Genomic DNA, 26,774 nt, shown 5'->3' with positions numbered 1-26,774 from the left:
AATATGTTTTACTTCTGCTTCTCCTGCAAGCTGCCAAATAAAGGAATTGTGGGACTCCCTCATCAGAAGGTGATGGATCCTGACCCAAAGCCTGTTTGACATAACAGAAAGGCTCCAGTTAACACTGACAGGCTCTGAAGTGGGTCCCTAAGGAACAGACCCCAGGGTATCAATCCTGTATTTACCTACCAGGTACTACTGGTACCTCCACTGATCTATAATCCTGAATATAAAGTAACAGCTTTGGTGTTTTGTTCCAGTTCTGTTTGAAAGGCCATGATCAAATTGTTTTTATAAACCATTTTCTATTGGCTTAACTTAGAACCTTTTCCTGTTCTAATTATATGTCTGCATAATTGTTTGTTTTAATACTTACTTGATTATCTGCTCAAATTAGTGTCAGTGCAGCAGCTTTCCAAATGCCGTATTAAATATTCACATCCAAATGGGATTTCTTTCTGCCCTTTGTTTTACAGTGATCTGGACTATAAATGTGAACTCTCAAAAGATTTTAGTTATTTAGTAAGTACTAGGTCATGATTATTTAAATCTAACTAACAGGCTAAAGAGTCTTTGGAAGATTAATATATTTAGAAAAAGTTTGTGAACTGTTTGAAATCTGTTTGATTTGAGGCTGCTGTCTCCACTTCTTCTTTTCTTTCTTTGGGTAAGTGTTTGAATAGCCAATAACAGTAATAAAAACCATCCACCACCAGTGCAAGTGCACATTGTAGTTTCCCTTTTACACTTTCCCCCTTCAGCATTTTTTTAACCATTCCTTCTGGGACAGTTTTACTCCCAGTCCCTTTTTGTCCTCAAGGGACACAAAGACTAAGATGTTAGAGGAGCTTTGTCTGCTGTTTAGTTGCTCTTTGGGTTGTTTTCTGCACCAATAGGCAAGGGAGGGGGGCAGGACTGATCTGGAAAAACATGATGTGCCCTTACTAAAAACCCCAGTGCATCCCCAGTGGTGCTGAGCACCTGCCCTGCACACACACAGAGGTGTCCTGGGCTGTATGGACTTCCCTGCTCATGCCAGATGCCACCCACCCCATGTGTGTTTGGTGCTGGACATTTTTGCAAGGGGCACGTGACTGACAGAGACTGGGCTGGGACAAGGCCAGTCCACATGGCAGGTAAGGTCATCTGTCATCACAGATGCTCTCCTGGGGTTTAGTCCATATATAAACCACCTAATTCTGATACCACCTGAAAACACAGACAAATTGTTCCTGCCCTCAGCTGGTCAATGCAGATAATTCATTGTAAACAGCCAAATTGCCCCAAAGAGATGCTAAGACACAAGCCCAGGCCCACACAATCAAATTCAAAGCACTTACCTCTCTCCAGGGAGCAGCAGCAGCTCTGTCCCACCTTTACAGAGCCTGTGGTAAAAGGCTGTTGCAGACAATAGGCAGCTGGGTAGTAACAAAATGTTGTGCTGTGGCTGGACAGGCTTTGCAATGCTACTAGTCCCATACTGGTCACAGTAAGGGGAAATCCAACTTAGACTGTTGGTAGACCTGATTAAGCCTGCAGTTTGGCATTAGTTGGCAATAAAACATAAACAAATAGGCAGCAGTGCGGAGCATTGGTCAGGCTGGTGCTAACACCTGTCTCAAGAAGCAGAGGCAGTTTTTTCCACACAGGCATCAGTGCCATTATTTACATGGCCAGGTCTGGTGGCCCTCTGGGTGCTGGGAGGAACAGTCACTGGCATTAGATAGTGCCACTTCTTTGTTGCTGTCTTAGGACAACATTGCCAAAGGACCTGTCATTTTAAAATTAAGCACTAGCCTCCAACCCTTGGAAACCTAAACCAGCAACTTATCTGTGGGCTCACAAGGCTTCCACGTGGTGCTCACAGGTTTGATTTCCTCAGTCAGTCCATCCCTGATCCAGTCACTGAGTCCATGGGACAAGCAGGAGTCAAGCTTTTGTGATCTAAGAGAAACAAAAGCAGTCATGTAAATAAGTCCAAAGACATTTAACAAAGGGTAATTTTTTCCCTAAATCAAATAGAACTTCTGACCTTTTCCATTTTTAGTTTATCTGTATGATGTGATAAGATTAGGAAGGAGATAGATTGCTTAGGGGGAAAAATCAATTGAAAGTCCTGAGAAAATGCCACTTATGGAAGCAGCCTATATCTAGTAGGTATTTACAGATTTTATCAGGGACTGAAGCTCTCGGGATAGCTGGCCTTAGACCTCTTCATTTTGCATTTAATATTTATCTTCAGCTAAGTCTATGTTAATTACGGTTTCACAGCTTGAAGCAAACTGGTCACAAGTCCCAGCAGTGTTTGATGTTTGGGCATCTCACCAGCCCCTGTTCTCTGTCTACATTTCAGATGTCTGTGCTCTTGTTTCTTCAGCCAATGGAACAGGATCTGACACTTCTAAGTGTCCTGACTGAGAGAGATTGGATTGTTTCTTGAATGCTTTAAGATCCTGAAGTAAAAAATCATTAGTTCTCTACTTCTTTCATTAGTTCTAGTTCTCTATTCTTTATTCTTTTATGGTAGAAGGTGTCACCTGAATTTTCCCAGAATAATTTTTATATGCTAAAGTAAAACCAACAAAAACCTAGCAGAGTGCCTCCTCTGCCTTTAAGTGTTCTATGCTGATGGTGTGACTGCTTTGTTTTCCCCATCTCCTGCTGAACCTCCTCTTCCCCACAAGACACCTTCTGCCAAAGGCTGCCCAGACACCCCCATTGCCACACTAACCCTGCTGCCCAGAGGGTGCTGGGGGAGATAAAGAGACTTCACAAAAGCAAGCAAAAAAAAAAAAAAAAAAAAAAAAAAAAGGGAATGAAAATTTGTGACCAGCTCTGTGGGAAGCTCAATGCCAGAAACCAGCAGAAGCTCTTATGAAAGTTTGGAGACTGGGATGAGACAAGGCAAGGCAGGAAGCTCCCTGGGGAGGGTGAGTGGCACCCTGTCCCCAGCTCACATCATTGTGCTTTGTTCGACCTCAACAATTGCGTGAGCAAAGCCCGGAGCATCAGCCTTAACTTCGCATTTCCTGCTTTCTGTCTGGCTCCATCTCAGGGACTGTTGTTTGAAACACAGCTCTTATTATGGAGCTTGCAGAAAGAACTCCCTGCTTTATGGGGAGATGCGCTATTGAGTTGCAAAGAGGCATGCCCAGTCTCTGTCCAGGTCTGGGCTGGTTTGGCTTGACTTCTGTAGTGAGGAGCCGCTGTCACAGGAGCCACATGATAACCACCTCTGTGTGCGGCAGCCCAAGGAGCAGCTCGTGACTTGTTCGGCTGGGCTGACTTCTCAGCAGAGATTGTCTTAATCACGAGCTGTACCATGTCTCTTGCCCAGATTTGCAGAGGATTTGGCTTTATGGAACAGGGTCCTGATTCACAAAGCTCCTTCCTTGGCCTCTTACTCCTGCTCTCTTTTTGACCAAATCCAGGGTGTTGCCCGAGTCCCTCTGGCTCCTGGATCTGACCCGATGCCCAGTCTGAGCTCTCAGACAGTGTTGTACATGTCCTGGTCTGCATGGGAGAGACCTGGGAGGAGGGATGGAAACCAGAGGAGTAGTAATGCTTGTGGCAAGTCAGACTGCTGTGTTTGGCTTGGCATGATGTTGCTGCTCCCCCAGGATTTGGCAAAGGGAACCCTGAATTCAAAAGAATTAAAAAAGCTGTCCCAGAACTGCCAGGATTAGGGGATTTTGGCTGTCTCTACTCCACATTCAGCACTGCTGAACACCCCTCTCCTGTCGTTAGCAGTAACCCCTGCACCCACCCAGCTGGCAGGTCTCACCTGCTGGGTGTGAGCCTTCCTTGCCTGGCCCCTCCCTTTGGCACAGCTCGGGAAATCTTGACCTGCCTGACCTGCTGGCCACTCATGAGTGACTTCTTGGAGCTGGAGAGAAGCAGCAGTGGTTTGCCACAGTGGTGGGAAACCCCCTCAAACCAGAGCCTACCTCTGTACTGTAACTCCTTGTGCCTCCCCATCATGGGATCCAGCAGACGCAGTCATCTCTCTCCCTGCTCTCTTCTGCTGCAAGCAAGTCCTGTGTCATCCCAGAAACCATCTGTGAGATCATCTATGAAATATTTATTTCCCTTGCATGCAAGAGAAAAGGAAGCAAAAGGCCTGCATAATATTGATGGAATCCCTGATAGCCAAATATTGAATTATTTACAGCCTAATTGTGCAACTGATGCTCATGAGATTGCCTAGGATGCAAAAGGCAATTAATACATTTCACAAAATTGGTGACTTCGACTTTGTCTAGATGCATCAGTGAGTCCCTAAAACACAGGTGACATCACTTTGTAGGAGAAGAACTAGGGTATCCACAGACACTTGAAATATCCACTTCCCATGCCACAGCATCCTTCCTCTCCTTTTCACTGTCATGTTTGCTGTGCACTCTAATGCAGTCCTTAATAAATGCACTAAAGCTCCCCCTTCCTGCCCAGCCTACAGCAGATAAAATAGGTTGCCTTACAGAAAGCAGATTTCCAAATACAGAGCTTTTCTGTCCATTCCAAGGTACACAGGTTGATGTGGCAGTTGTCACAGAGCCTTGTCTATTTCCCTAATGCCAAACTTCTCTCAAGCCCTCTCTCTTCCTCATCAATAAATATCTGAACTCTGACATCTGGAGTAGACCGTAAATTTCACCTCTTAAAGTATCCTCTGTATTCCCCTTTATATTCTGCTTTTAGGAGAGCTTTGAGGGGGATCATCTCCTTCCCAAGCACTTTGGCAGCATTTAGGGACCATCCCTTGAAATCACTGGAGCTGAATAAGGCTCTGGGCAGTCCATTTTGGCCTGAGGATGGTAACAAGCTAAAACAAAAAATCTGAACCAGTGTTACAATGCTGTCCTCTCTGAGCCCAATAATGCTCATTTCCTCTCCAGACAAGACACACCATCTATGTCTAAACCCCTCAGCCTGTCCTAATTTGCAAATTCTAGTACAGCTGTAGGTTAAAAGAGCCAGCCAAAATTAATTATTACAGATTAAGGAACCGAGCAACATACGCCAATGGGCTCTTGTTAAACTGAAACATCTGATCCAAACCAAGCAATTTCAGCCCCTTGTTAAATACTTGCTTCTCTTATTCACCATCCCCAGTGCTCTGCTGCTGAGCACCATCATCTGAACGTGGTTTATTCAAATGTACCCCAGCTATCACAGAGCAGCTTTGCCAGTGACAGCACTGGCCTTAGCTAGCCAACAAAGCAGGTTTGTAGGTGGCCACCACAAGCAGGCCTCCTCAGGTGTGGGGTGGCATTGTTTGGTTTTGCTGTTATCAGGCTTTTGTGCCATTTAGAGCTGGCAGGCAGAGAGGGACAATTAAACTCTACTCATGCCAAAGGAACGTGTATTTATTTCAACCAGGTACTTCTCCTTTTCTTCCTTCCCACCCTCGTTTTGAGAGATGTGAGGTCGACAGGCAAACAGGTGACTTGGCTCGTACAGTAAATGTCATGCACCTCAGAAATTGGTAAGAAAACTAAACCAGTGGCTGTCTTATAGGCAGGACCAGAGAGAGGAAACAGCAACATGATTTACCTGAAAGCAGTGGTACTGCTGCTATGTGATCCCAGGTTGGGGAGGTGATGGCACCTTTGCAAAGCCAAAACTTAGGTGGCTTAATACTTTTTGTTTGTTGTTCTACAAATATTATCCAGTGTCTAAAATAGAAAAAGGAGGTTATTTGGCTATTTAATACCTATAAATCTGCAAGGTTTTGCCCCTCTTTTTATTTTATTTGAAACTGTGTGTTGAAAGCAAGGTCACCTCTATGTCCAACTCTACCTTGCCAATTCCTGTTTAACAGAAGAGGAACCAGATTGCTCTGAGACAAGAAAATGCTGATTTACCCAGGGGCTGAAGATGATGTTAGGTCATTTACACCACGTGCTCTTTGAAAACGAGTCCCATGTATGCCCTTACAGGATCCTTCTCCATACTGCCCCTGACCGCAGCAGAAATGTCCCTATCCACTGGATGCTCCATTGAAAAATACAAGCCACCCACAGCACAGGTGTTGCTCTCTGCAGTTGTTGTCACCAACTGGTGTCTCCTACCCAGGTCTGTAGGTGCTGCACATGACAGGGAAGGTGCTCTCCATTTCCCAACAGTCCTGAATATGACAGGGTGGCTTAGGTAGCAGAAGGCTTTGTATACCTTGCTATTTTCAGCACCCTAGGATATGTCAGAGACACACAGTCCTTGCTGGAAAACACTCCTTGCTATAAACAAGTTGATGACCGTAGAAGAAAACAGCCATGTTTTCCCCATTGGCCACTACTCCATATTCTGTTGTTAATCTGCTCCTTTTCCCTCCTCCTCCCCTCTGTTATTCTGCAATAGCTGTTGGTTGCTGAAGGAACTGAAGAAACAATTAAGAAGCTTTAGAAAAAGCAGATAATTTCTTCTGCAGTGCTGAGTACGCAGCAGATGTGACTCAAGAGACACACACGCTGTTTTCAGGCAAGCATTCCCAAGGGTTTAGATAAAAATAATAAGGATGAGGTGTTTCAGCGGGAATCAAGTTATTTTTAAGTGGCAGGGCTCTAGGGGGTATTAAAAGAGCTCCCTGAAAATGCCATCATCTTCTTGTGTGTGGGATCCCATAGCATTAGTAGTGTATAATTAAAACTATTAAGCCAGCAGTCAGGCTAGACAGGGATTCTGGTAGGGAAGTGGTTACAGGGGTGAGGGTGAAATGGGGTGGTTGCAAAGGTCAGATAATTTCTGATTTACTAGAGGTTTTCAAAGCAGGAAAATGAAATGCCTACAGGGAGATCTTCCTCCAGAAGGCAGAGGCAAGTCTCAAGGACCAGAATTTGAAGTGGATGGCTTCAGTTGCTGCAGTTCTGTTCAGCCAGTACTTGGAGAAATGTTGTGATGGTTGGGAGTCACATCTCAGCTGACACAGCACGTTGCTACTTCTCTGAAGTGTATGGCCCACATCCAACCTAAGAGACTGTGACAGACACTTCTTTCCAATATCCCCCTGCTTAATCCATCCCCAGCATCTGTCACCACACGAAAGGGGACAGAGGCAGCAGAGCCAGCATTACCCTAAGCAGCTTGCTGAGCCAGCCGCAGGCTTTTGCCATCTTCTGGCTGTGTTGAAGACTGGACAAATTAGGAACATGTTTCCATTAGCCTCATTCATTCACCTGAAAAATAATCAGTAGCCAACTCACTTCTAAAAAGTGGCCTGGCAAAGGGTCAAGAAATGAAATCTGGTGGCAAATGAGTATGGACAACTAAGGTTGTGATAATCCATCCTCTTGGATGGATCTTCAGTATCCAATACCAGGATTTTCTGTGCTCAGACACATAAATCTCAGGCATTCGTACTCTGCCAATATTTTAAGTCATGCCCAGAAAGCATATTTGAATAAGATTCAAGCTGATGAAAAGCAAGTTGCTACTTTTAAACAGGTTTAGTGACCATGTGAATGGAGCCAATGGATTGAATCCAGCAGATGACATTCCATTAAAGACAAATTTGCCACTGCAGTTCTTACTGCCACGAAAGGTGTGAAAGAACACGTGGACCCTCCAGGATGTGCACAGCCATATTTCTGGTGCTACAGATGGCAGTTTGAATGCTTGCAGGTTTTTTGCCTTGTCTTTTCATAAGGCATATTTAGTCCTTGCTGTTTTCAGGGAGACATTTTAGATAGAGTCAGCTTATGAAGAGACACATCCCACTTGAATAATTTTAAAAACACCTCTTCCTTTCAAGTCACCAACTTGGTGAAGGAGGGAGAAGTAGAAACATTGAGCCAAAGTCCATAAACAGATTTTTTCCTGTGTGTGAGATGAGCCTGGGAAAAGCAAAACAATTAATCTACCCATGAGTGGCTTTGCAGGGAAAGGTTAAGGAATAACAGAGAGTGATTTAGATCGCACCACTTTACATGCATTTATGAGGGAGAAATTCAACTCCCAAATAACAAGTTCAGATCAGATTTTACTTCCTTTCTCCCTTCCCCTCCACCCCTCTCCCCAAAAATGACATACCCTTCCATTTGTAAATTACTTTAATTTAAATACTTCCAGGTTAACAAAATGTCTTAAGTTTGACACGTCCAAAGTTACAAAACAGAAACAAAACCTCTTGACAAAGGGTAAGAAAAAAAAAAAAATCCAAGCCCAAACCTCCTTTCCTAAGCTGGAGTTTATGGTCTGTGAGCTGGCGACTCTCCAGAGTCTGACACAATGTCTGGAGCACCCAGAGCAGCTGGAATTAATTTTCTTCCTCCAAATCTATGCACTTTCATATGAAGTTGCGTTTTGGCACTGCCGCCCAAGAGAGAGTTCAGTGCAAAAAATCTAAGCCTGGCCGTTGTTTCTTTGCAACCCAACACTCGCTGAGCAAACAACAAAAAGGAAGAAGAGGACAAAAAAAAAAAAAAAATAAGAGAAAGAAAAACCTTTCCCTTCCCCCACACATACACAAACAACTGTACCAAACAGGGGGGCTATTCAAGGCTGTTCGGAAATGGGTCACAAAGAGTAATGTTTGCAGATAAAACCAACACTTTTTAACTTCTGCCTTGTTTGTTTGTTTGTTTTTGTTTTTTTAATAAACATCATGGAGGCCCCTGGAAGGTGCTAGGGGTTTTTGAGAGTTGAGGTCCTGCTGATCCCTTCTGCCTCCCACTGGCACAGCTCCCACACTGGCCCTGATGAGCAGCCCCTCTCCGGGGGTCCCGACCCTTTGAGCCGCCTCCTCTGAGTCCGAGCCGCCGCAGGGAGCCCGAGGGGCCACAGGGCCTGTGGGCATCAGCATCGGGCTGTGGATCCTGGCCTGGGCTGGCCCTGGGTCAAGAGGGGAGGAGGGAGGCATCCCAGGCACTCCCAGGGTGTCCCGTCACAAAATCACACACTGGAGTTTATGGGAGCCTGTGGCTCTGTCCCCTCGCCATTTGGTCTTTTTCTTCTTCTTCTGGCTTTTCTCTGGGATCTGTTGCCTGTTTTGGGAGACAGAGAAGAAAGCAGGCAGGTGAGACATAAGGCTGGCTTGGATCCGGAGCCCTGGGCAGCCTGCAGAGCAGCATCTTGGCGGGCATGTGCATATTTGCATACACATCTCCATACACCCTTCCAGCACTGCATGGCTTTTCATGCCACACAGCTGAGAACTGCCTGCATCCTTCAGGAAGGAGGAAAGAAGCCATTAAGGCTAATGGCAGGGATGCATGTCCTGCCAGGGCACTATGCCTCCAGTTGCCCAGGGTGAACTGCTGCCTCCTCCCCTGCCACAGGGGCTGCTCTGGGAAACAGGGGTGCTCTAAGCAATGCAACTGTCATCCATTACACTGCTGCTGACAGAGCAGGGAGGAGGATGAGAGAGATACAGAAAGCACAGAGAAATACACTCTTCTGCCTTTCAGCTGGCAGTGCCCTTAGCCAGCTGCACTGATGCAGACTTGGTGATGGAGGAAGGCTAAAAAATAATAATCCAAACCCAGAGCTTGCTGCCGATGGGGCAGCATCTGGCGTCCTCTGAAGTTGTGAAGAGCACCTGAGAACAGAGAATGAGCTGACCCCAGAAAGATGTCCCTGGCTGTCTGAAGTCACAGCCACCAGGAGCACACAGCTGCACTGTGCCCTGGAGCTGTGAGCAGCCTCTCAAGCATTCTGTTGAGGGCTTCTCCCTGTCCAGTAAGATGAGGCCCAAATGCCTGTTTGCAACTGTACCCAACTGCAGCAGCTACTCTGCCAGCCCAGCAGTGCAAATCCAGCAGAAGGCTCTGCAGCTCAAACACCCCATAGGCAGCCTGTAGATGTAGATTTTAGTGCAAGATAAAACATAAAAACATCGGCAGCTTCGGTAGATTCAAACCTGAGAGTCTGAACAGTTCAAAAGCAGCCTCTTCGTCATGTAATATGCCAGGCATTAAACTAAGTGTTCATACCAAGTAATCCGGACCAGGATGAGACATCACTGGGCTTACTAAATTACTGTGGCTTTAGCTGGTGTTTCTCTTACAGCCTCAGCTTCCAAATTCTTGCAACCACCTGAAAAACTCAGTCTTGACTAGTAAGACTTTTCCTCAGTGAATATGAAAGCTGGAGGCATGAAAAACATGAAACTTTAAAGCTCAAAACTAGAAAGATGAAATTCAGAAAATACTTTATATCTGGATAAACACTGACCACAAGCTGTTCACACTCTTCTGGATCTGTTTTAGAGATCCAGAAACCACACCCTGGGCCTGCTCAAGGCTTCTGCTGTGACAGTTCCTGTGTGTGCACTGCTGCAGCATAAAAGGGTAAATTTGAAACATCTATCAGGTGGACTCAATCACCCCACTCCTTTCTGGATTACTTCCAGACAACAGTTTCTTGCATGAAGCTAAATAAACTGGGAATCAAGTGCAGGGAGCACAAACAGTGCAACCCTGAACAAGCATCCTCACCCTGAAAGCTCACAAGGGCTCTGAGGAAGCCCTTCATTTGCAAAGCACTCCGTCAATGACAGTTATCAGGGAGCTGAAATTTACATTTTATTTGAAAAAGCTCACTTGAGAACCAGGAAAACAATACCTGATGGGTGATGCTACCCTTGACTGTGGACAGTTTGTGACATCCAAAAACCACCAAAGCTGCTTTGTGGCCAATGACCAGCCAGATCACACAGCATCTCCCTGTTCTCTGACTTGACCCGAGTTCCAGCTCTTGTGAACATTTCTGGTGGACTTGACATCATAGAGAGTTTCACCTGGCTGGCAAGGACTTTCACAGTAGCTACTCAGGAAACTGAGGTGTACCACTTATTTTTGAGGTTATGGAGAGCATTTTCAGGGCTCGATATTAGTAATGCCTCATTACAATACTCCTTTCAGACTGTCTGGAGTTGTGTTATGTAGAAAAAGCAAACAAAGCCTTTCCATCTTATTTTGGCTGTTTTCCTTTCCTGCAGAGCAGAATAGATGGTGGTAGGAGCTTGCTGCAACACAAAAGTAATATCTAGCCAGCTAATACTGAGTTACAGAACAGTTGGGAAAGAGCTTGGGACATTTCCAACTCAGTTCTCCAAAGACTTTCTGCCCTCTGCTTTTGAGACATGAGGGAAGAGTGGGCAGTACCATCTGCTTTTGATGGAGGCTGGCTTGAGGCTGTGCTAGGATATTCACAAGTACAGATATGCTGTGAATAAATGCCTTGTGGTTTAATTGCCGGGCGAGGCACTTTGACTGCACGGCAGGGAGGAGCACGATTTCAGCTCAGCGCCCTCCCAAAACATGAAAAATGAGGGCCTAGAAAATCTGGCAGACTAGTGCCAGAAAAACAAATCTCAGAGAGAACTGAGGTTATCAGCTGAGATGCTGGGATGTGTGTGCAGCTCTTTTCCTGCAGGGGAGCTGGGGTTTGGGAAGGCAGTCCCTCCCTGCTGGCAGCCGGAGCAGGGCTTGCCTGAAGAGCGCGCATTTGCCAAAACTGGGAATGAACCTCTGCAGTCTGAGGAAACCTGGGGCTCAGCCATTAGGTCATGCAGTTTCTCATACAAAATGGCCTAATTTTTTCCATTTAGCGAGCAGAAAATGTTAGAAGTCACCTACAACATTAGAATTTTGTAGATTTTTTTTGCCAGTCCTTCGTAACTTCTGGCAAGGCAAGACCCTGAGAGGACAAAACTATGAAAACCCAAATTACTGGTCTGGAGCTTTCAATGCCAGCCTTTTAGAGCTGATCATTATAGTAGGCTTAGCACTGTTCATTGAATAAAAAGATTTCATTATGGCAACAGCTACTTCTTACTGTGCCTGGTACTGATGTCCTGCACAGGTAGCTAAGTGCTAGTAACATACCTAAGCAGATACAGGACAAGAAAGTTAATAAATACCAGAAATATCCCACCCCCAAGAAAACCTGTCTGCCCAGAAATTGGCTCCTGACTCTCTGGGCCACAGAGAGACTCCTGCACGTCCCATCCATGGGCAGTAAGGAAGAGAGGACTTTGCAGCTTACCTTATTACCCTCACGAGATCGTGGAAGGCCTTGTCCACGTTCAGAGGTGGGTCCTTGGCACTCGTTTCTATATAGGGAATCTGGAGGAGAGACGTTTATCATAAAAGAGATCGGTAACAGCCTACGTGTTGGGATAACACCAGTTTCAAAATGAAAAGTCTAAAGGCTGGAGAAATGGGCTGCTAATACCACGGAAATACAGGTAAATAAAAGGTTGCCATGACACTGCTATCAACACCCTCACGCTTGCAGCAAGGTCAGCGAGTGCTTACAAAAGGTCCGGAATAAGCACTAGGCTAAACAGCTGCTATTGGAGCTCTGGGTTTGGGGGAGAATAATCCCAGACTTTATGTCGTCAGATGTTCTCCCCCCCTGAGCTGTGCTCACAGACATGAAAATAGCCGAAGGTTGTTGAAAGACCAGCACTTGCCAAAAATTCTTGTTTGCCACATTTTATTGGGACTACTGCATGAATATTTCATGACTACAATTCCCCTTCAGTGTAAAATGATCTTCCCCTTCAAAGTCTGACAGCCAGATGGGGCCTCCTAGAGTGCTTGTCCAGCACACTGGCAGATTTATAAAACTGCCTCTGATAAGGTATTTTCATGCAGGGCCTTTTCCAAGGCGTATGTATGCAGATGGATACAACATGCTGTGCTGCATTTTAGGTGTCCTGGCTCTGACAGAAACCAGATTCCTTGGGGAAGGGGGGAGTGAACCTGCCCTGCCAAACTACCATCGTGGTTTGCTCAGAAACCACCACACAGCTTGTCCTTTAGGCACAGCAAGCTGCCAAGAAGTCTCAGGTTTGTTTGCCTTTAACCTTTCTATTCAGTTCCACCTCCTAAGGGAGACGACTCTGGGTATTCAAGGCTGCTGACATTTAGAGGTGATTAGTGGAGCAGCATGTGATATACACCCATCTAAGACCAATTTCTCAGGCTAAACTAACAGCATGAATAATGCAGAGCTAAGATGGTGGGCCAGATTTATATAGGTTTAACAACTCTGTTAACTTCATTATCTTTAACAAGCTCAGGCACCTGGATGTACCTCCTAATGGCTGACTCTGCCATTTCACTCCAGGAAAGTGCACTTTCTTCCCTCATCCTGAACACTTCTCACCACTTTCAGACATGTTGTACGTAAGTCTTAGTGATGGCCACAGCTCTGCTACAGCCTGAACAGCAGAGTTCTGGTTTCAGTGATGAATTGGCCCCACTGAAAGGAAACTGCATAGTTGCTACTTCATAGTAGTCAAAAATGTATTTACAAATGTTTAATTGTAAGCCTTAATTCAGCTCCTAATGAGCGCAGATTTCAATTCTGAATGCCTGTAACAGGACTTTCAATAACCTATTAAATAATCCCGCAAACTTACGTTATGTTTTGTCGCCATTTCTCTCCCCTGTTCTCTCGTAATTTTCCGTAAGTGCATTAGATCAACTTTGTTTGCCACCAAAATCATTGGAAAAGACTCCCTGGAAAAAATCAAAACCACCACCCAATTATTAGCAGACTACAACATAAATTTCACTTTTTGATGCTAACATCATCTAACATTTTCAGCTACAGACATACCGCACATGTGTAAAGAAACAGAAAGAAAACCCCCAGGCTGTGCTATACATCTGTTCATATTGGAAAAATTTACTTGACAAGCTGAATGCATGCACACATTCATTGTTATTTGTAGGGACTTCAGGAACTTATGGTCACCATTTTTGCAATGCCTGATGATAACTAAGCCTGAAGACCCAACTAGGTGAAGAAAGATCTAGAGAATTAGCCAGAAAATCAACTGAGACATAAAGACAGATCTTGGACAGGAAACTGTGACTCTTTTGTAGCAGTTAAGGCATCTAGTAACTGCATATCTTGGCAAGATACTGAGGGATGATGGAAGAATTGGAGTAATTTCATTCCTGGTCATCCACTGAGAGCAACTGTGGGGGAAGGAAAGATGGACTCTGGGAGCTGGTGCTTAGAGGGGCATCAAATGGTGGAGAAAATGAGTGGAGCAAAAAGATGCCCATCAGATGTTACCTCAACACAAAATGAACTTGGCAGTGGTAGCTGGAAGGAGGCTGGAGGGAACCAAAGAGATTTGCTAAGCCTCCAGTATTTCCTACCATCTCCTGTTTCTAATCCCAGAAAAAAATACCAAACCCATCTCCCTCTGTAATAATACTCAGTATTTCCTTAACTACCAGGCATGTAAGTGCCTGTCTTCAGCCACCACCTAAGAAGAGATCCATCTATTCACAGCATGTCCTGTGCAAGGCTCTCCCTCTCTCCCCCTGCAGAAAGCTCCACTGTTCCAGTGATAATCAGAACCAAGGTTGGGAGCCTTGTGGGAAGTGGGAATGCGAAGTGTTGGCAGTGCCACTCTCTCCTCTGGTTTCATGAAACAGAGCCATCAGCTGCTGCAGGGCCTCTTAGCCACTGCTGGGAGGGAGGAGGTCCTTTCTGATCACTGACAGTTACAGCAGTATTGTTGTCTTATATTTAACTTTAAACCCTCCTAAACGATCCCAGTGTTCTCTGCTGTAACAGAACTGATTTTACTGGGGTAAGGAGCAGCTGGCCATACTCATTTCTATATAAAACACTTCTCTGGGTAACTCTGGATTTTTCAACAGCCTTTCTGGGTCATTTTTCATCGAGATGATAAGAGCTCCATCTTCCCTTTGGCATGTTGCCCCATTGCTCTGGCTGGAAAAATACTGTACTGCACTCTGCATTTTAAATGAGTCTTAGAGTTATTCATTCTGATAATGTGACTGTGATTTAATGTTAATACCTGAGCATTGATATATCTTGACTCTGATCCTTCTGGAGCAAAATATTTCCTTGTCTGGATTATTTGATTGCTTTTTGGCTTGCACCACATTGATTAGAAAGGGATTATTTTTGGATGGTGTTTCATTTGCCATGTTTACATCAGGCATAAAACTCTATGGGGACTTTGTTCCCTATTGTAAGCTGTACAACTGCTAGCTGAACAAAGCTGCTACAGTTGGACATTTTACTATAATGAAGGTTGCGGAAAGAAATGGGAGGAAGGCTTTGAACAGCCCTTCTAACACAGCAGTCTGCAATTCTTTTGGATTTTAAGTTGCCAAAACTGCCTGCCAGACTGAAAACCAGAGTGGTGCTCTGCTCCCAGCTACCTGTGGGTTTGGCAGGTTTTTTTTACTCGTTCTGCTCCCACTGCTGTGATTTTCTGACCACGCTCAGGTTTTGGATGAAGCATTGATACGCTCCTCACGCTCGGAGTGGCGCTGAGCGGGGAAACACAAACAACCTCAGCAGCCTGTTTCACTTCCTGCCTCTCACATGCTGCTGCAGCATTTGCACGGTGTGTGGAGGGTAAAAGTTTCAGTCCAGAGCAAACAGTGAACACCACATCTTATTTTCACCAAGTAAAATTAGATAAAATCAGCATCAGATTGGGGCAGGTTACAGGAAATTCTGTCCTGTCTCCTTCGGCTTTTAGAAACAGATTTCCTTTGCCCCAAGCTAAGCCAGCAGTGCTTAGACTGCTGTGATCTGAGAGGCTGACTGACAGTCTTCTTCATTTAAATGAAATCAAAGGGTGGTTTTTCCTTTACTTTTCACTCTTGTGGGCTACACTTCAGATGCTTTACTGGAAGAGCTGTCAGCTGTGAACCTCACATGATACGAGTCCACCCTTCCTGTGGGGAAGTTATTCAGAGCTGTGAAAGGAAGCCAGCAACGAGGCCCAAACCCTCTGGTGACTTTTCTTGATGACTTCCATAATTAAAAACCATTATGAACGGAAAAACTAAGTGTTTCAAAGCTGCAGACATATAAGGGCTTAATTCACACCCCACTCAGTGAGGATGGATCTATTGCCTCTTGAACCAGGATGGGAGGAGGGAGTTATCTTGGAGATAAACCAGCAACTTCCCCACCCTCTGCCAGGACACATTTATTTACCATGATTAAACTCCCATGCTACCTTCTCCCCTGCACATGCAAGGAGGAGAGAGGCGACCTGTCTTGCTGTCTCCCCAGGCACAGACAGAAGTTTTATTCTGTGCAACTTTTTGCTGCAGAGCAAAGTACATTAACTATATTACACCTGTGGTAAGAAATACAGTTCCTTCCAGCACGAGTTTTTTCCCCTTCAAGACACTTGCTCACATCCCCAAATTACGCAGGGCCTTTGAAGCTGTGTTTGGCACAAGCCAGGGAAAGGAAGATGGTGCCAGCACACACAAAATAATTAGGGCCAAATCCTTGGCTGACTCCCTGCTGGTGATCCCAAAGTGCCTGCACAGAGCATCCTTCCCCCTCTTCAGAGCTGAGCTAGTTACCTTCAGAGGTATCCGATCTCTCTTTCTCACACTGCTCTGCCAGACCACTCTGGCAGAAGTTTCTCCCTTTCACACGCATTTTCACTCCATTGTAACACTACTGACCCTTTCCACACTGAAAGTGCTTCATGTTTATCAGAAGAAGTACACCACTTCTTATTCACCACACTGAGGTCCACAAATCCCACATAAGGGTTTGTCTCAGGACCCCCAGAAGGCAGAAGCTGGGGTGAGATGGCAACCATGCCCCCGGGATAGTCGGGGCACGGTGAGAGCCTGGCGGGTCAGGCAGTGCCCGGCCAGTGACACCCACCTGTCCTTGACCCTGAGGATCAGCTGGTGGAACCGGTCCACGTGCTCGAAGCTGGCCTTGTCTGTCACTGAGTAGACGATAAGGAATCCATCTCCAGTCCTCATGTACTGCTCCCGCATTGCACTGAACTCCTCTTGGCCTGCTGTATCCAGAACTAGGACAGAAGAGACAAAGGCTTTTAGTCATTGTGAGGGGCCTGTAGCTGCTGGCACCACTGTGTGTCCTGTGGCCTCTCTGCCTCTGCAGGGCTTGCTCTAAGACTAAGATCTGATGAAATCAAGTTGGATGGACAAGGGGGTTTCTGTCCTAGGCCTCACTCATCCTTGTGTGCCTAAGCTGGGAGCAGATGGAAGGGAAGATAACTATGTGGATTTCATTTTCATTTTCCAGTGCCAAATACTGATCACTGAATTTGGGGAGTTGCTCCTCTAGCCAAATATGGCTCAAAGTATTTCACAGCCCTCCCAACTTTTCCCTCTCCCAGCAAAGAAAACTCAAGACTGGAAGACTAGCTAAAAGCCAGTTTAAATATCAGGGATAACATACAAAAAGCATGGTGAAGCAGAGCTGGGAGACAACCCAAAGTAATAGCTACAAGCACTTTCCTTTTCTCAACAGCTGGATATTATTTCTAGACATTTTTGTCCTTTCAGAATGAGCCTTGGGGAACTCCCCTTAAATATTCAGTCCCAAATGGTGTTCTGATACTAAGGAGGTAACTAAAACAGAGGAAAAAGCTTTAAGTGCATTGCATATCCAATACAGTGTTCACATTTCTGTGAATAAATCCATGCTTAAATCCCCTAAAGCACCTCAGTTATGACAGCCACCCAGATGCTGTTCCCCACTAGATTAAACTTAATGGCATCATAACTCACTGGTTCTCCAATGGATCTGTCTCACAGGGGGTCCCATCACCTGTGGAACAAGCTACCCCAGCCTTCTGGGTAAATACCACAAACATGCACACATCAATGCTAGTTCCTGAGCCCCAGCTTTGTGCACAGCCAGGATTTTGACTGGCAGGAGGAGAGTACAACAGTTCATCAGTTTAGCCTGTGCCAGTACAAACATGGGGTGCACTCGAAGTGCATCAGCTGCTCAGAAGTACTAGTCCTAATGCATCATTGCACCACAGAGGCAAATGTGGGACCTTCATGATGACTGGGAACATTTTCACAGTCCCAGTCAACTGGGCTGAGTGGGAAAACTGCTTTGCCTCTGCTGTACAGCCACGGAGTAAACATCTGCTGCCCACAAGTGATGGGGAAAGCCCAGGGCAGCTGTGGATGGAGACTGTGGCAGGAACATACTGCTGACAGAGCAGCAGGGCTTGATACAGGTTTGTCTAGTCTGAACGGGCCCACAGACCCAGCAAGGTGCTCCCTGTACGGGTAAGAGCTCAGGCTGCCCCAGTTTCCAGATGGGACCATGATAAAGACCACTTTGCTGCATCAGTACAGGTGGGCACAGGTGGACACGCTGCACATCACAGCACAGCCCATGAGCCAGCCACACACCTCCACTGCATGTCTGGAGGAGAGACAGCTACCCTGGAAGACCCGGAGACCTTCCTCGGTGATGGTAGGCCCTTTAAAACCTTCAGCCTCATTCGTTCTCCTGCCTTAACTGGTGTTGAATGTCTGTTTTACCTCTTAAGGTAAAAAGAGCTTCTAGGCTCTTGCAAAGACCCTGAGATTTAGGCTTATTTGCCAAGATTGTTGGAAAGTCACCTGAGTCCCTTCATAGCCTTGTATCCTGCTTCTCCCCTCTAAATCTAAGAAACAAGGGTCTCAGCGCAAAGGCATCTAGGCTATTCTTAAGGACTGTACCAAAAAAAAAAAAAAAAAAGGAAAAAAAAAAAAAAGAGGAAATAGAAAAACAACCCAAAGAGACTGCATGTGCTGGTAAATTTCTATGCCCTGGGCAGAACTGCTACCATGGAATAAGCCCAGAACTCTGGAGCTGGGACAGAAGAGGAAATTAATCTCTCCTACCTGCCCAACCTGTATGGAGAGGCTGGGCTGCCCTCATCTGACTCCTGCAGTAGCTAGACAGAGTGTCAGGGCAGGGCTGAGAGCTGACAACCAGCACAAAAACCCAGCCTGGGGTGGAGTGGGAGAGTTCTCCATGGAGAGCCAAGCCCTCCTGCCCTCCCTCCCCAAGACAGGGCAGGTGCCCCTGCACAAGCTCTGAGCGGGAAGATGGAGATGAATGTGCTATATCCTGCATGGTAATTTGCTTAGGGACTCCCCCTTGCTCTGGCACATTTGCAAACTTCCCATGAAACACATAAGAAGCATCCAGCTCTGCCTTTGCACCTATCAACCCAACCCCAGCTGTTGCCCCTCCAAAGCTCTGCATCCCCTGGGAGAGGGGCAAGCCCTGGTGGGGGCTGTGGGGATACCCCACTGCATGGGGCTCTCCTACCTTGCCTGGATCTTGGCCATCACATTAATCACAGGCAGAGCTGCTGTGTCAGCAGCTGCTATTTAAAGGGAATTCACTTGCAGCATTGATAAAAAGGTGAGCAAGTTCAGGCAGCATTTAAAATGGCAATTTGAAAGTGCAAGTAAAAGACACAGAGCAGTGGATGTTAAGATTAATCTCAGATGGGTTTTATACAAAGTTAACCATCTTGTAGACGGCCAGAGAAAGTCCTTGTCTTAACTTTAAACATGCTCTTCATCAAGGTAAAAGCCCCAGCTTAACACTTCTGTGCTCTGTGGGCTGTAAACAACAGAGGAGAGTGATCTGGATCCTTTGTAGGCAGGACAGGACCACTTGAGAAGCACCAGCACCAAAAACAGGCCAGATTTAAGTGCCTTTTGCTTGTGGTGTTATCTTGTTACATAAGAGCTTCAAGAAAATTCCTGCCTACAGAAATGGGAAAGTAGCAAGGAGAAACCCTGGGAAGGGGGAACTCAGAAGATGACTGGCTTCCCAAAGGGATAAGGAGATTCAGCATGTTAGCCAGCATTCACCTGCATGTAAAATTCCTGTTTCTACAGACAGGATGCCAGAAGACAGAAATAACCGTGAGTTAAGAACTGTGAGCTGGTACACTTTAAACCACCAGTTTATGTATGCCACTGGCAGCATATAAACAAGGCTGGACCAAAGCACAGTGGGTTTCTCCTACCTCATTTTTCCAAGAACTGAAATCAGACTCATAGGCTGCACAGTGCATTCATTGTCAGGGACTTCCAACAGAAAACTTGGTGAAGTTCTCACAATTTAGACCAAAGAAGCATGGAGGAGCAATTATGAAAGCATTTGGTTAAGCTGAAGGAGGGAGAAGCCGAGGACGATGTCTGATGTAGGAACAGACGACCAGAGGGCAAAGCCATTTTCAGCTATCATGAGACCAGCTGGAGACTAAACTAAGAGCAATTAGGCTGTGAGCGCCCAGCAGGGAGGTCTCCCGCTTTGCAGGTAAGAGGTTGCTGAGTGAAGAGATGGCCTTTTTCACTTTCCAGTGGATGTGACCCCCAGCTGTTGTGATGAACTCCTTGCTAATTGAATCCTGCCCCTTTAGAGCTCTCCACACCATTTTCCAGTGAATCCTGATGGGTTATGCAAGAGTGCAGCTGCCTAGAGAGCACTTCTGAGCAGGCACAGGAGCCCAGGAATACACGGGAATTTGTGGTCCAAAATAGAAGCCCTTAGTGCTTCAAGGTGTATCATGTGGCAGTATCTCTGCAACTGACAGTGCTCCGAGTGCCCGTCCAGAGACCAAGGCACTTCGTGAATCTAAACCAAGGGCAGAGACACACTGTGAACTCTAAGTCAACCATGGCATTGCTTTTTCTGGAGCCTAGGCTGGATTCAGTTCAAACACAGCATTCCCAACCTTCGAGGAGCTCAGATCTGGTTGTGCAGCTGAGTTCTTCTCTTTTCATATCCAGGCAAAACTTCCTCCTGCATCTTTACCTTTACATTGACATGCAGCTGAGTGTATAGGTCACCTCAAGAGTTTCTCCACTGTCCGTGGCATCTAGAGGGGATAAAGATGAACTGACAGGCACATTAACCCATTTTCTGTCCTTCAGCCTTTGGGTTTCACTGCCCTGCAGCTTGGTACCTAAGCTCATGGGAAAATTTAACTTGAATTGCCAAGTCAAACTAACGAGCCTCAGTCTGAGGAAAGCCACTTCCACAGACTCTGACTTCTCCCATCAGCAGCACCGTGGGAGAGGGCACTCCTATCAGCCACTGGCTTCAGCTGAGAATTGGTATTCTGGGCACTGCGCAGGTGGGGTGCCTATTCTGTAGGCACAGCTGTGGGTCACAGCTCCTATTCTGTACATCCACACCCCAAGTCACCTTGAAGAGGTATGAGGTGCCCATGCCATGTGCAAGGCAAGGCAGATGCTTCACTCAGTCACTCTGATGCTTCTGCTCCTTCTCAGACACAGCCATGCTGCCCCAGCATGACAGCTTTCTTCAACAAAAAAACACGATAGGAAAACACTGGGGGCTTTTATGAGCCCTTCTACTGTGCCCTAGCTAAATACACAGATGTTATAACATGGAAAACTCAAGTACTTGAATTCTTGCCCTTTCTTTAAGCAAAAAGAAGAGAGAAGTCTTCAGGAGAAAGGCTTCCACATCAATAAACAGAATAAAGATGCAAGCCCTTAAAGGAGCTCTTTCTCTAACAAAGGCCAAGTATTCAAAGCCTTGTGTTTTCCATCTTGCAACATCAAAATTTTCCTGGCAGGAAAAGAATCCCCACAATCCAAGACAAAAACCCCTCTTTCATGGTTGCAAAATCCCAGCAATTAAGGGAGGGGAAATACTGTACACACAAATAAAAAAAATGAAAGTACAAATTTAACTTGAATTTTAATGCTCTCAGTGATGCTACTGAAAGTCTAAATTAACAAAAATGAGTGGAAAGTGAGCCACAAACCAACCCTTCTGCCTGCAAATCTGAAGTGATCTTTGATCTCCCTCTGGCCTCATGGCTGAGTTGATCTCAAGTTTCCCAAGAAGAAAAGCAGAGAGTGTGCCCGGGGGATGACTAGCAGCAAAAACCCTCATCAAAAGGGTTGCAAGGGATACACAGGTGAGAAGGGCAGAGAGAGTGTTGGGGAAGGAATGGAGCATGGTGTGACTTCACAGGGGTGCACAGCAGGCTCTGCAGGTCCAGCCCAGCACAAGGGCACCCCAGGATTGGGAGGAGGTCTTGGGAAGAGAACTAGAAGAGAAACTGAAGCTCAGGAGCAGAGAGACAACTTCCAGGCTGTGAGAATTTCATCAAAATCATATTAGAGAAAGGAAAGGGAAGAGAAGGGAGACCACAGCTTCCTTTCATCCAACACAATTCCTTGTTTGGCCGGTACCAACTGGCACAACCCTACTGACAGCTAAGAGTTCAGCCCAATTCCCCAACAAGACCAAGCCATGTACTTGTGGTGATCTCTTCATCTCCCTTTGCTTGCCAGCTTTTTATCTCTGTGTGGTGTATGAGCCATAAGGAATTCTGAACCATAGGGAATTTTTTGCCATATTAAGGTATTACAGTTTTGGCTTCATGCCCAGATTAATAATTCCAGACTGGCATTTTGCAGCCACACCAAAGAAATCCTCTGCTACTTGCTAAGTTAGCCTGCACATAGAAAGGAGTGTGCAAAATTAATCACAGCAATGCAATTGGAGGAAGAGCTAATCAAAGCACATTAACCCTGGCCCCCACTTAATTCTGACCTCATGTCCGTACAGCACCTGTGTGTGAGTGCATTTCACTGAGCACTGCGCTGTGCTGATTTCAGCACAATCAGCAGGGAATAAACCAAGATAACATATGCAGAGAAAATTGGAGGCTGATCCTAAAGCCTCATTAGAATGGCATCAACCAAAAAATGGGCTAGCCACAAATTGCCTGTGCATCCTTGATTCAGGTTAAGTGCCCTCTTCCACTCTATAACACTTGTCTTCCAAACACCGCATCAATGCTCTTCTAAAGCTGGCATAAGGTCAACAATAAAGTGGTTTTGTGTAGTGTGGAATATGAGCACTACCAACACAGGTCCCACAATCTTCTGGAAGGCAGGGAACTATCACAGACAAGTCTCTGGTGAGAAAAATAGAGATGTGCCCAAGCCAAAGAACAAACAGGTAAAAGAAGATACTGAATGTAGCTTTTGCTCTAAGATTTAAGATAAAGCCCTATTCCTTTTCAGTCTACTTTCAGTGAGAGATTTCAGCAAAGGAAAAAGAATGCGAACATTTCATCATGCAACCAGTTAGTGCTGTTGAATAAATGTGGGTGAAGGTCTTCATGGAGGGAAGCCAAATGTTCTATGCAAGCTGGCTAGCAGAAGGGTTTTTTTTACAACATAATGCTGGTGCAGTTAGAAAATGCCTGAGATGCTTTGTACAGAACTGCTCAGGCAACAGCCTGGAAAAGGGTGAGCTGTTTCCCTTTTTTTTTTTTAAGTTGTTGGATGTCTATATATTCGGTTTTTTTAAAATAATGACTGTTTTGAAAATTTCAAAACTTATAGAGCCCCTCACACTATATCCTCACTTGGTTGTTCACATTCCAAAACTAGTTCCTATTTTGGGGGTGGGCAGCTGCTTCTGCCCACCAAGCTCTGCGTGAAACCTCAGCTTGTAAAGGCTTTGGTCATAAAGAACAACTGGAAAGTCCAGGATTTATCATGAGGCATCTTTACCCTACCTATCATGTTTGTCCCTAATTTTATACTGTAAGTGATTCATGTAGCCACAACAAGAGCAGCTGTCCGAGTATATGGTGACCTCTGAGAATGGCCTAGATCCAAAGCCTGTGACAGAGAGCTGAGGCAAATGACATGAGTGTAAGTCAGTTTTGGTGCCCTGTTTCTGCTGGGCAGACGGAAAAGGGTCACATCTTTTTCAGGAAAAAATATTGACTTTCTTCCAAAATTGTGATTGTTCAAAATCTCAAGTGGTAGGAAAGAGAAGCAGCTGCAGTTTCACTCCTCTGGCAGTGAAGCATCCCTGGGCACACAAGCCCTGGAAGTCAGGGATTCCCAACATGCCATTCAAGGCCACAGCTGAATTCAGTTCAACCCAAGTACAGCCATTAAGCTCCATCTGAGCAAAAGAAAGGCTTTGTCATTAAAACAAAGGGTTAAGTTTCTGCTTGTTGGAAAACAATTTCTTTCACCACTCCCACTCAGATCAGTTTGGTTGGGTTTTTTATTGCTGTTTTGTTTTTGTTTTCCTAAACAAAAATTCCAAATATTCAGTAAAAGATGCTATTTCTACTTTTCAATAATTTGCAAAACCACGGCTGTTTCAGCCAACACCAACAGGTTACAGCAGCTGTTATAGCAGAACATGGGGCATACCAGTGAAGATAAAGGTTGCTCATTTTAGAGGGCTGGATTCTCTTTATTTTCTTTTATACAGGACTGGCATTTTAAAAATAAGGGTGCATGTATACATTATGAGATGATTAAGTGGGAGCAGATATCTCTAATGCAGATGACAAGAAGAGACATTTCAGCACCAATTTCACAAATATTCCCTCATATCAACAATTAACAAATTCAAATGAACAAATGTTGGCAAGATTAACTTGTTTTGTTGTTTGCTGGTTTTAACTTTTTAATACCGAATAAAAGCTGTTCTTTTAAGGACTTTGTGGCCACTTGTACTCATTAAATTATACCTGATAAATCCTTAAGAGCGCAACTAAGGATCTCCAGTTTCCAGACCAAGCTAACAGTCTTCACAGCAAACCCCACCAGCATCCACATTCCACCACTCATGACAATCCCCCAGCTTTCTGTTCCCACACACCAATGATACTTATGCAGAGACACCAAAGATCTTGAGCCTTCTTGACAAGAGGGTGAGGGTAGAATTCAGCACAAGTGAAGCTAAATTTAGTTGGGTTATGTTAGTGGCCACATACATGAACTTGGGTAATTAAGGCACAAAATGCTTGCTTTTATGCATTACATATTTGTTGTATAAAGCAAAACAAAACCTTATATTTAAGAGCAAGATTCCCTTTGTAGCTGTGGTTAGTCTACCTCATGCAGCACAAATGAACAAGCTGCAGCTTTAGGTAACACAGGGTTTTCTCCTCACCTCCTAATCAAGTCACTTTCATTTGGGTGGGTTTTTTCGGGGGTTTTTTGGATTTTTTTTTTTTTTTTTTTTTTTTTTTTGCGGGGGCGGCGTTCAGTCGGTGTGTTTCACGCTTGCTGTTTTATTTTTTAAAAAAGCAGGTTTTCTTCAAAGAACTGAAAATTCTTGGTTACAACAGTTCTCCAGGCTGGTATCCTTCCCATATTTAAATGAAACAGGTAATTAAATATAAAAACATCACACCTGAATAACTGGAGTTAAGAGCTGTAATAATTCTTCACCATCAGTGGACAACAATTCTGATTAAATGTTCTTTCTGGTTACAACCCTCGCTCAGTTACCCACCCACTGTTATTTCCCAGGGGATGAGCTCAACCACAATGAAGTATCATTAGCAATAGCCACCTGGCAGTGCTGTAATTCACCTGCTGCAGAAGCCTACTCCAAATGTCAATGAGAATCTGTAGCTTTTCACAGGCCTGCAAGAAACATTTCTGTGCAGAACTGGAACATGCAACTGGAAGCAGAAGCTTTGCTGGAGACCAGCTGCAGACTATGCACTGCAGCTCCAGTTCCTGCCAGCCCACAGCAGAGCAGGAGGGACACAACATGCTGTGGGGGGCACTGAGGTCTATTTACAATTATGCTCAGCTAGAAGGGAAAGGGGATTGTGAGAGTAGCTTGCTTACCATCAAGAATTGCCCACTGCCCATCTATTTCCGTGTGCTTCAGGTAGGAGTCTTCAATAGTTGGGTCATAGTCTGGCACAAAAATCTTCTGGAAAAACTGAATAGTGAGAGCACTCTTCCCCACACCACCATCTCCAACAACCACCAGCTTGTACGTGGGGAGGTTTTCGCTGGGAACGGCACTTGTAGCCATGCTTCCAGTGTGCTGAACCTGCTGGAGAAAGAGATCATCTCCAGTCACTCAGCAGCAATGAAAAGAGGGCAATATGCACAAGGCAGCTTTTACCTGCTGCCTAAGAGAGAATGAAAGCAGCTCTGGCATCCAAAATCCTTTTGGACAGAAGCAACAGCACTCAGACCCAGCACTTGCAAGTGCAGACAACTGTGCCTTGTTTACTCCTGCCTTGTCTACAAGCATTGCTAATTGTCACCAAATGCACATGCAAAACACCTTTGTCATTTAATAGCTTTCCTACAGGAGCTGGGTCCGAATGGCAATGACAAAAATGACCCTGGCTCAGTGCCCCTGTCAGGCTCCCAACAGTTTCCCGTTGCCAGTGATCAAATCTCATTGATAAGTCAGAGCTGTGCTATTCCTCACTGCTTAACCCAAGGTATAGCAAACATTAAATGCTGTGTTACATCCCAGGGCCAGATCTGCAGGCAGAACTGATGGTGATGGATGAAACTGGAGTTAAAGGTCCAATCCTGGCTCTGCCAGCAGACAAAAATGCACTTAGCGGCTTTCTTCTCTCTCACTTTCAAGTCTGAGAAATAAAAAACAAGAAGGCAGCAGGCCAGGAACAACAGGTGGTTTTTGTTTTGGCTTTTTTTTAAAAAAAACAAACCCTCAACCCTGCTGTGGCAGGAAGGCTGGTGCCTGTGGCTGTGACCCAGCCAGGAGAGCAGCTTCCCGGCAGTATGGTCACACTACTCCCCTCATTTCAGAGCTGCCTCCTAAAAGAAAGATTAAAAAATTCCCTGGCTGAAACTGGGCAACAGCACAGGTATGTGGAGAAAGGAGAAGAGCCAACTGTTGCTGGCTGATCCATTTCAACACTCAGCACCAAAGACTGTGCATTTAAGGAGAAGCCAGGCAGGAGGTTCTGTACTTGTAAGTGCCCTCCACCCACCCATGGGCAGTAGTAATGCTGACTCAGATCACAGAGGAAACAGGTGGCTATCTCCCAGATCTGAATGACCATTGCATTTTCTGGGAAGTCTTTCACACACTTAAAGAGAAAATAATTTTTTAAAAAATCCATCATAATGATAAGGCTGAAGACAAGGCAGTTGATTTTCTTGGTATTGGTTTTCTTGAAAATACTGTTCAGTGCAGCAGCAGTTGTGGTG

The 26,774-nt window shown here is 45.3% G+C and overlaps 1 protein-coding gene and 1 long non-coding RNA gene across 4 annotated transcripts in view; both read right to left on the bottom strand.

Annotated features, from left to right (window-relative positions):
- Window positions 1-2,071: 2,071 nt before the first annotated feature.
- On the bottom strand, window positions 2,072-4,753 carry LOC136293001 (uncharacterized). Its single transcript, XR_010722041.1, has 3 exons — window positions 4,655-4,753; window positions 3,948-4,037; window positions 2,072-3,528 (listed from the first exon to the last, which is right to left on the bottom strand). It is a non-coding gene; the product is annotated as an uncharacterized lncRNA (long non-coding RNA).
- A 3,274-nt stretch (window positions 4,754-8,027) lies between these two features.
- Window positions 8,028-26,774, bottom strand: part of MRAS (muscle RAS oncogene homolog) — a 38,629-nt gene continuing 19,882 nt past the window's right edge. For 2 of the 3 annotated variants that reach the window (XM_066190219.1, XM_066190221.1), the window contains 5 exons: window positions 25,422-25,635; window positions 16,642-16,795; window positions 13,367-13,466; window positions 11,983-12,062; window positions 8,028-8,978 (listed from right to left, as the gene is read on the bottom strand). In XM_066190219.1, the coding sequence (XP_066046316.1) occupies window positions 8,879-8,978; window positions 11,983-12,062; window positions 13,367-13,466; window positions 16,642-16,795; window positions 25,422-25,614 (627 nt within the window). In that variant the 5' untranslated portion in view covers window positions 25,615-25,635 and the 3' untranslated portion in view covers window positions 8,028-8,878. The remainder of the gene's footprint in view (window positions 8,979-11,982; window positions 12,063-13,366; window positions 13,467-16,641; window positions 16,796-25,421; window positions 25,636-26,774) is intronic. The other variant, XM_066190220.1, reaches the window with a different exon arrangement.

Source organism: Chamaea fasciata, unplaced genomic scaffold (assembly GCF_029207755.1).
Source record: "Chamaea fasciata isolate MVZ Bird 193981 ecotype frontalis unplaced genomic scaffold, bChaFas1.0.hap1 SCAF_8, whole genome shotgun sequence".
Taxonomy (NCBI): domain Eukaryota; kingdom Metazoa; phylum Chordata; class Aves; order Passeriformes; family Sylviidae; genus Chamaea; species Chamaea fasciata.
This window is presented reverse-complemented; position numbering and strand designations above follow the sequence as displayed.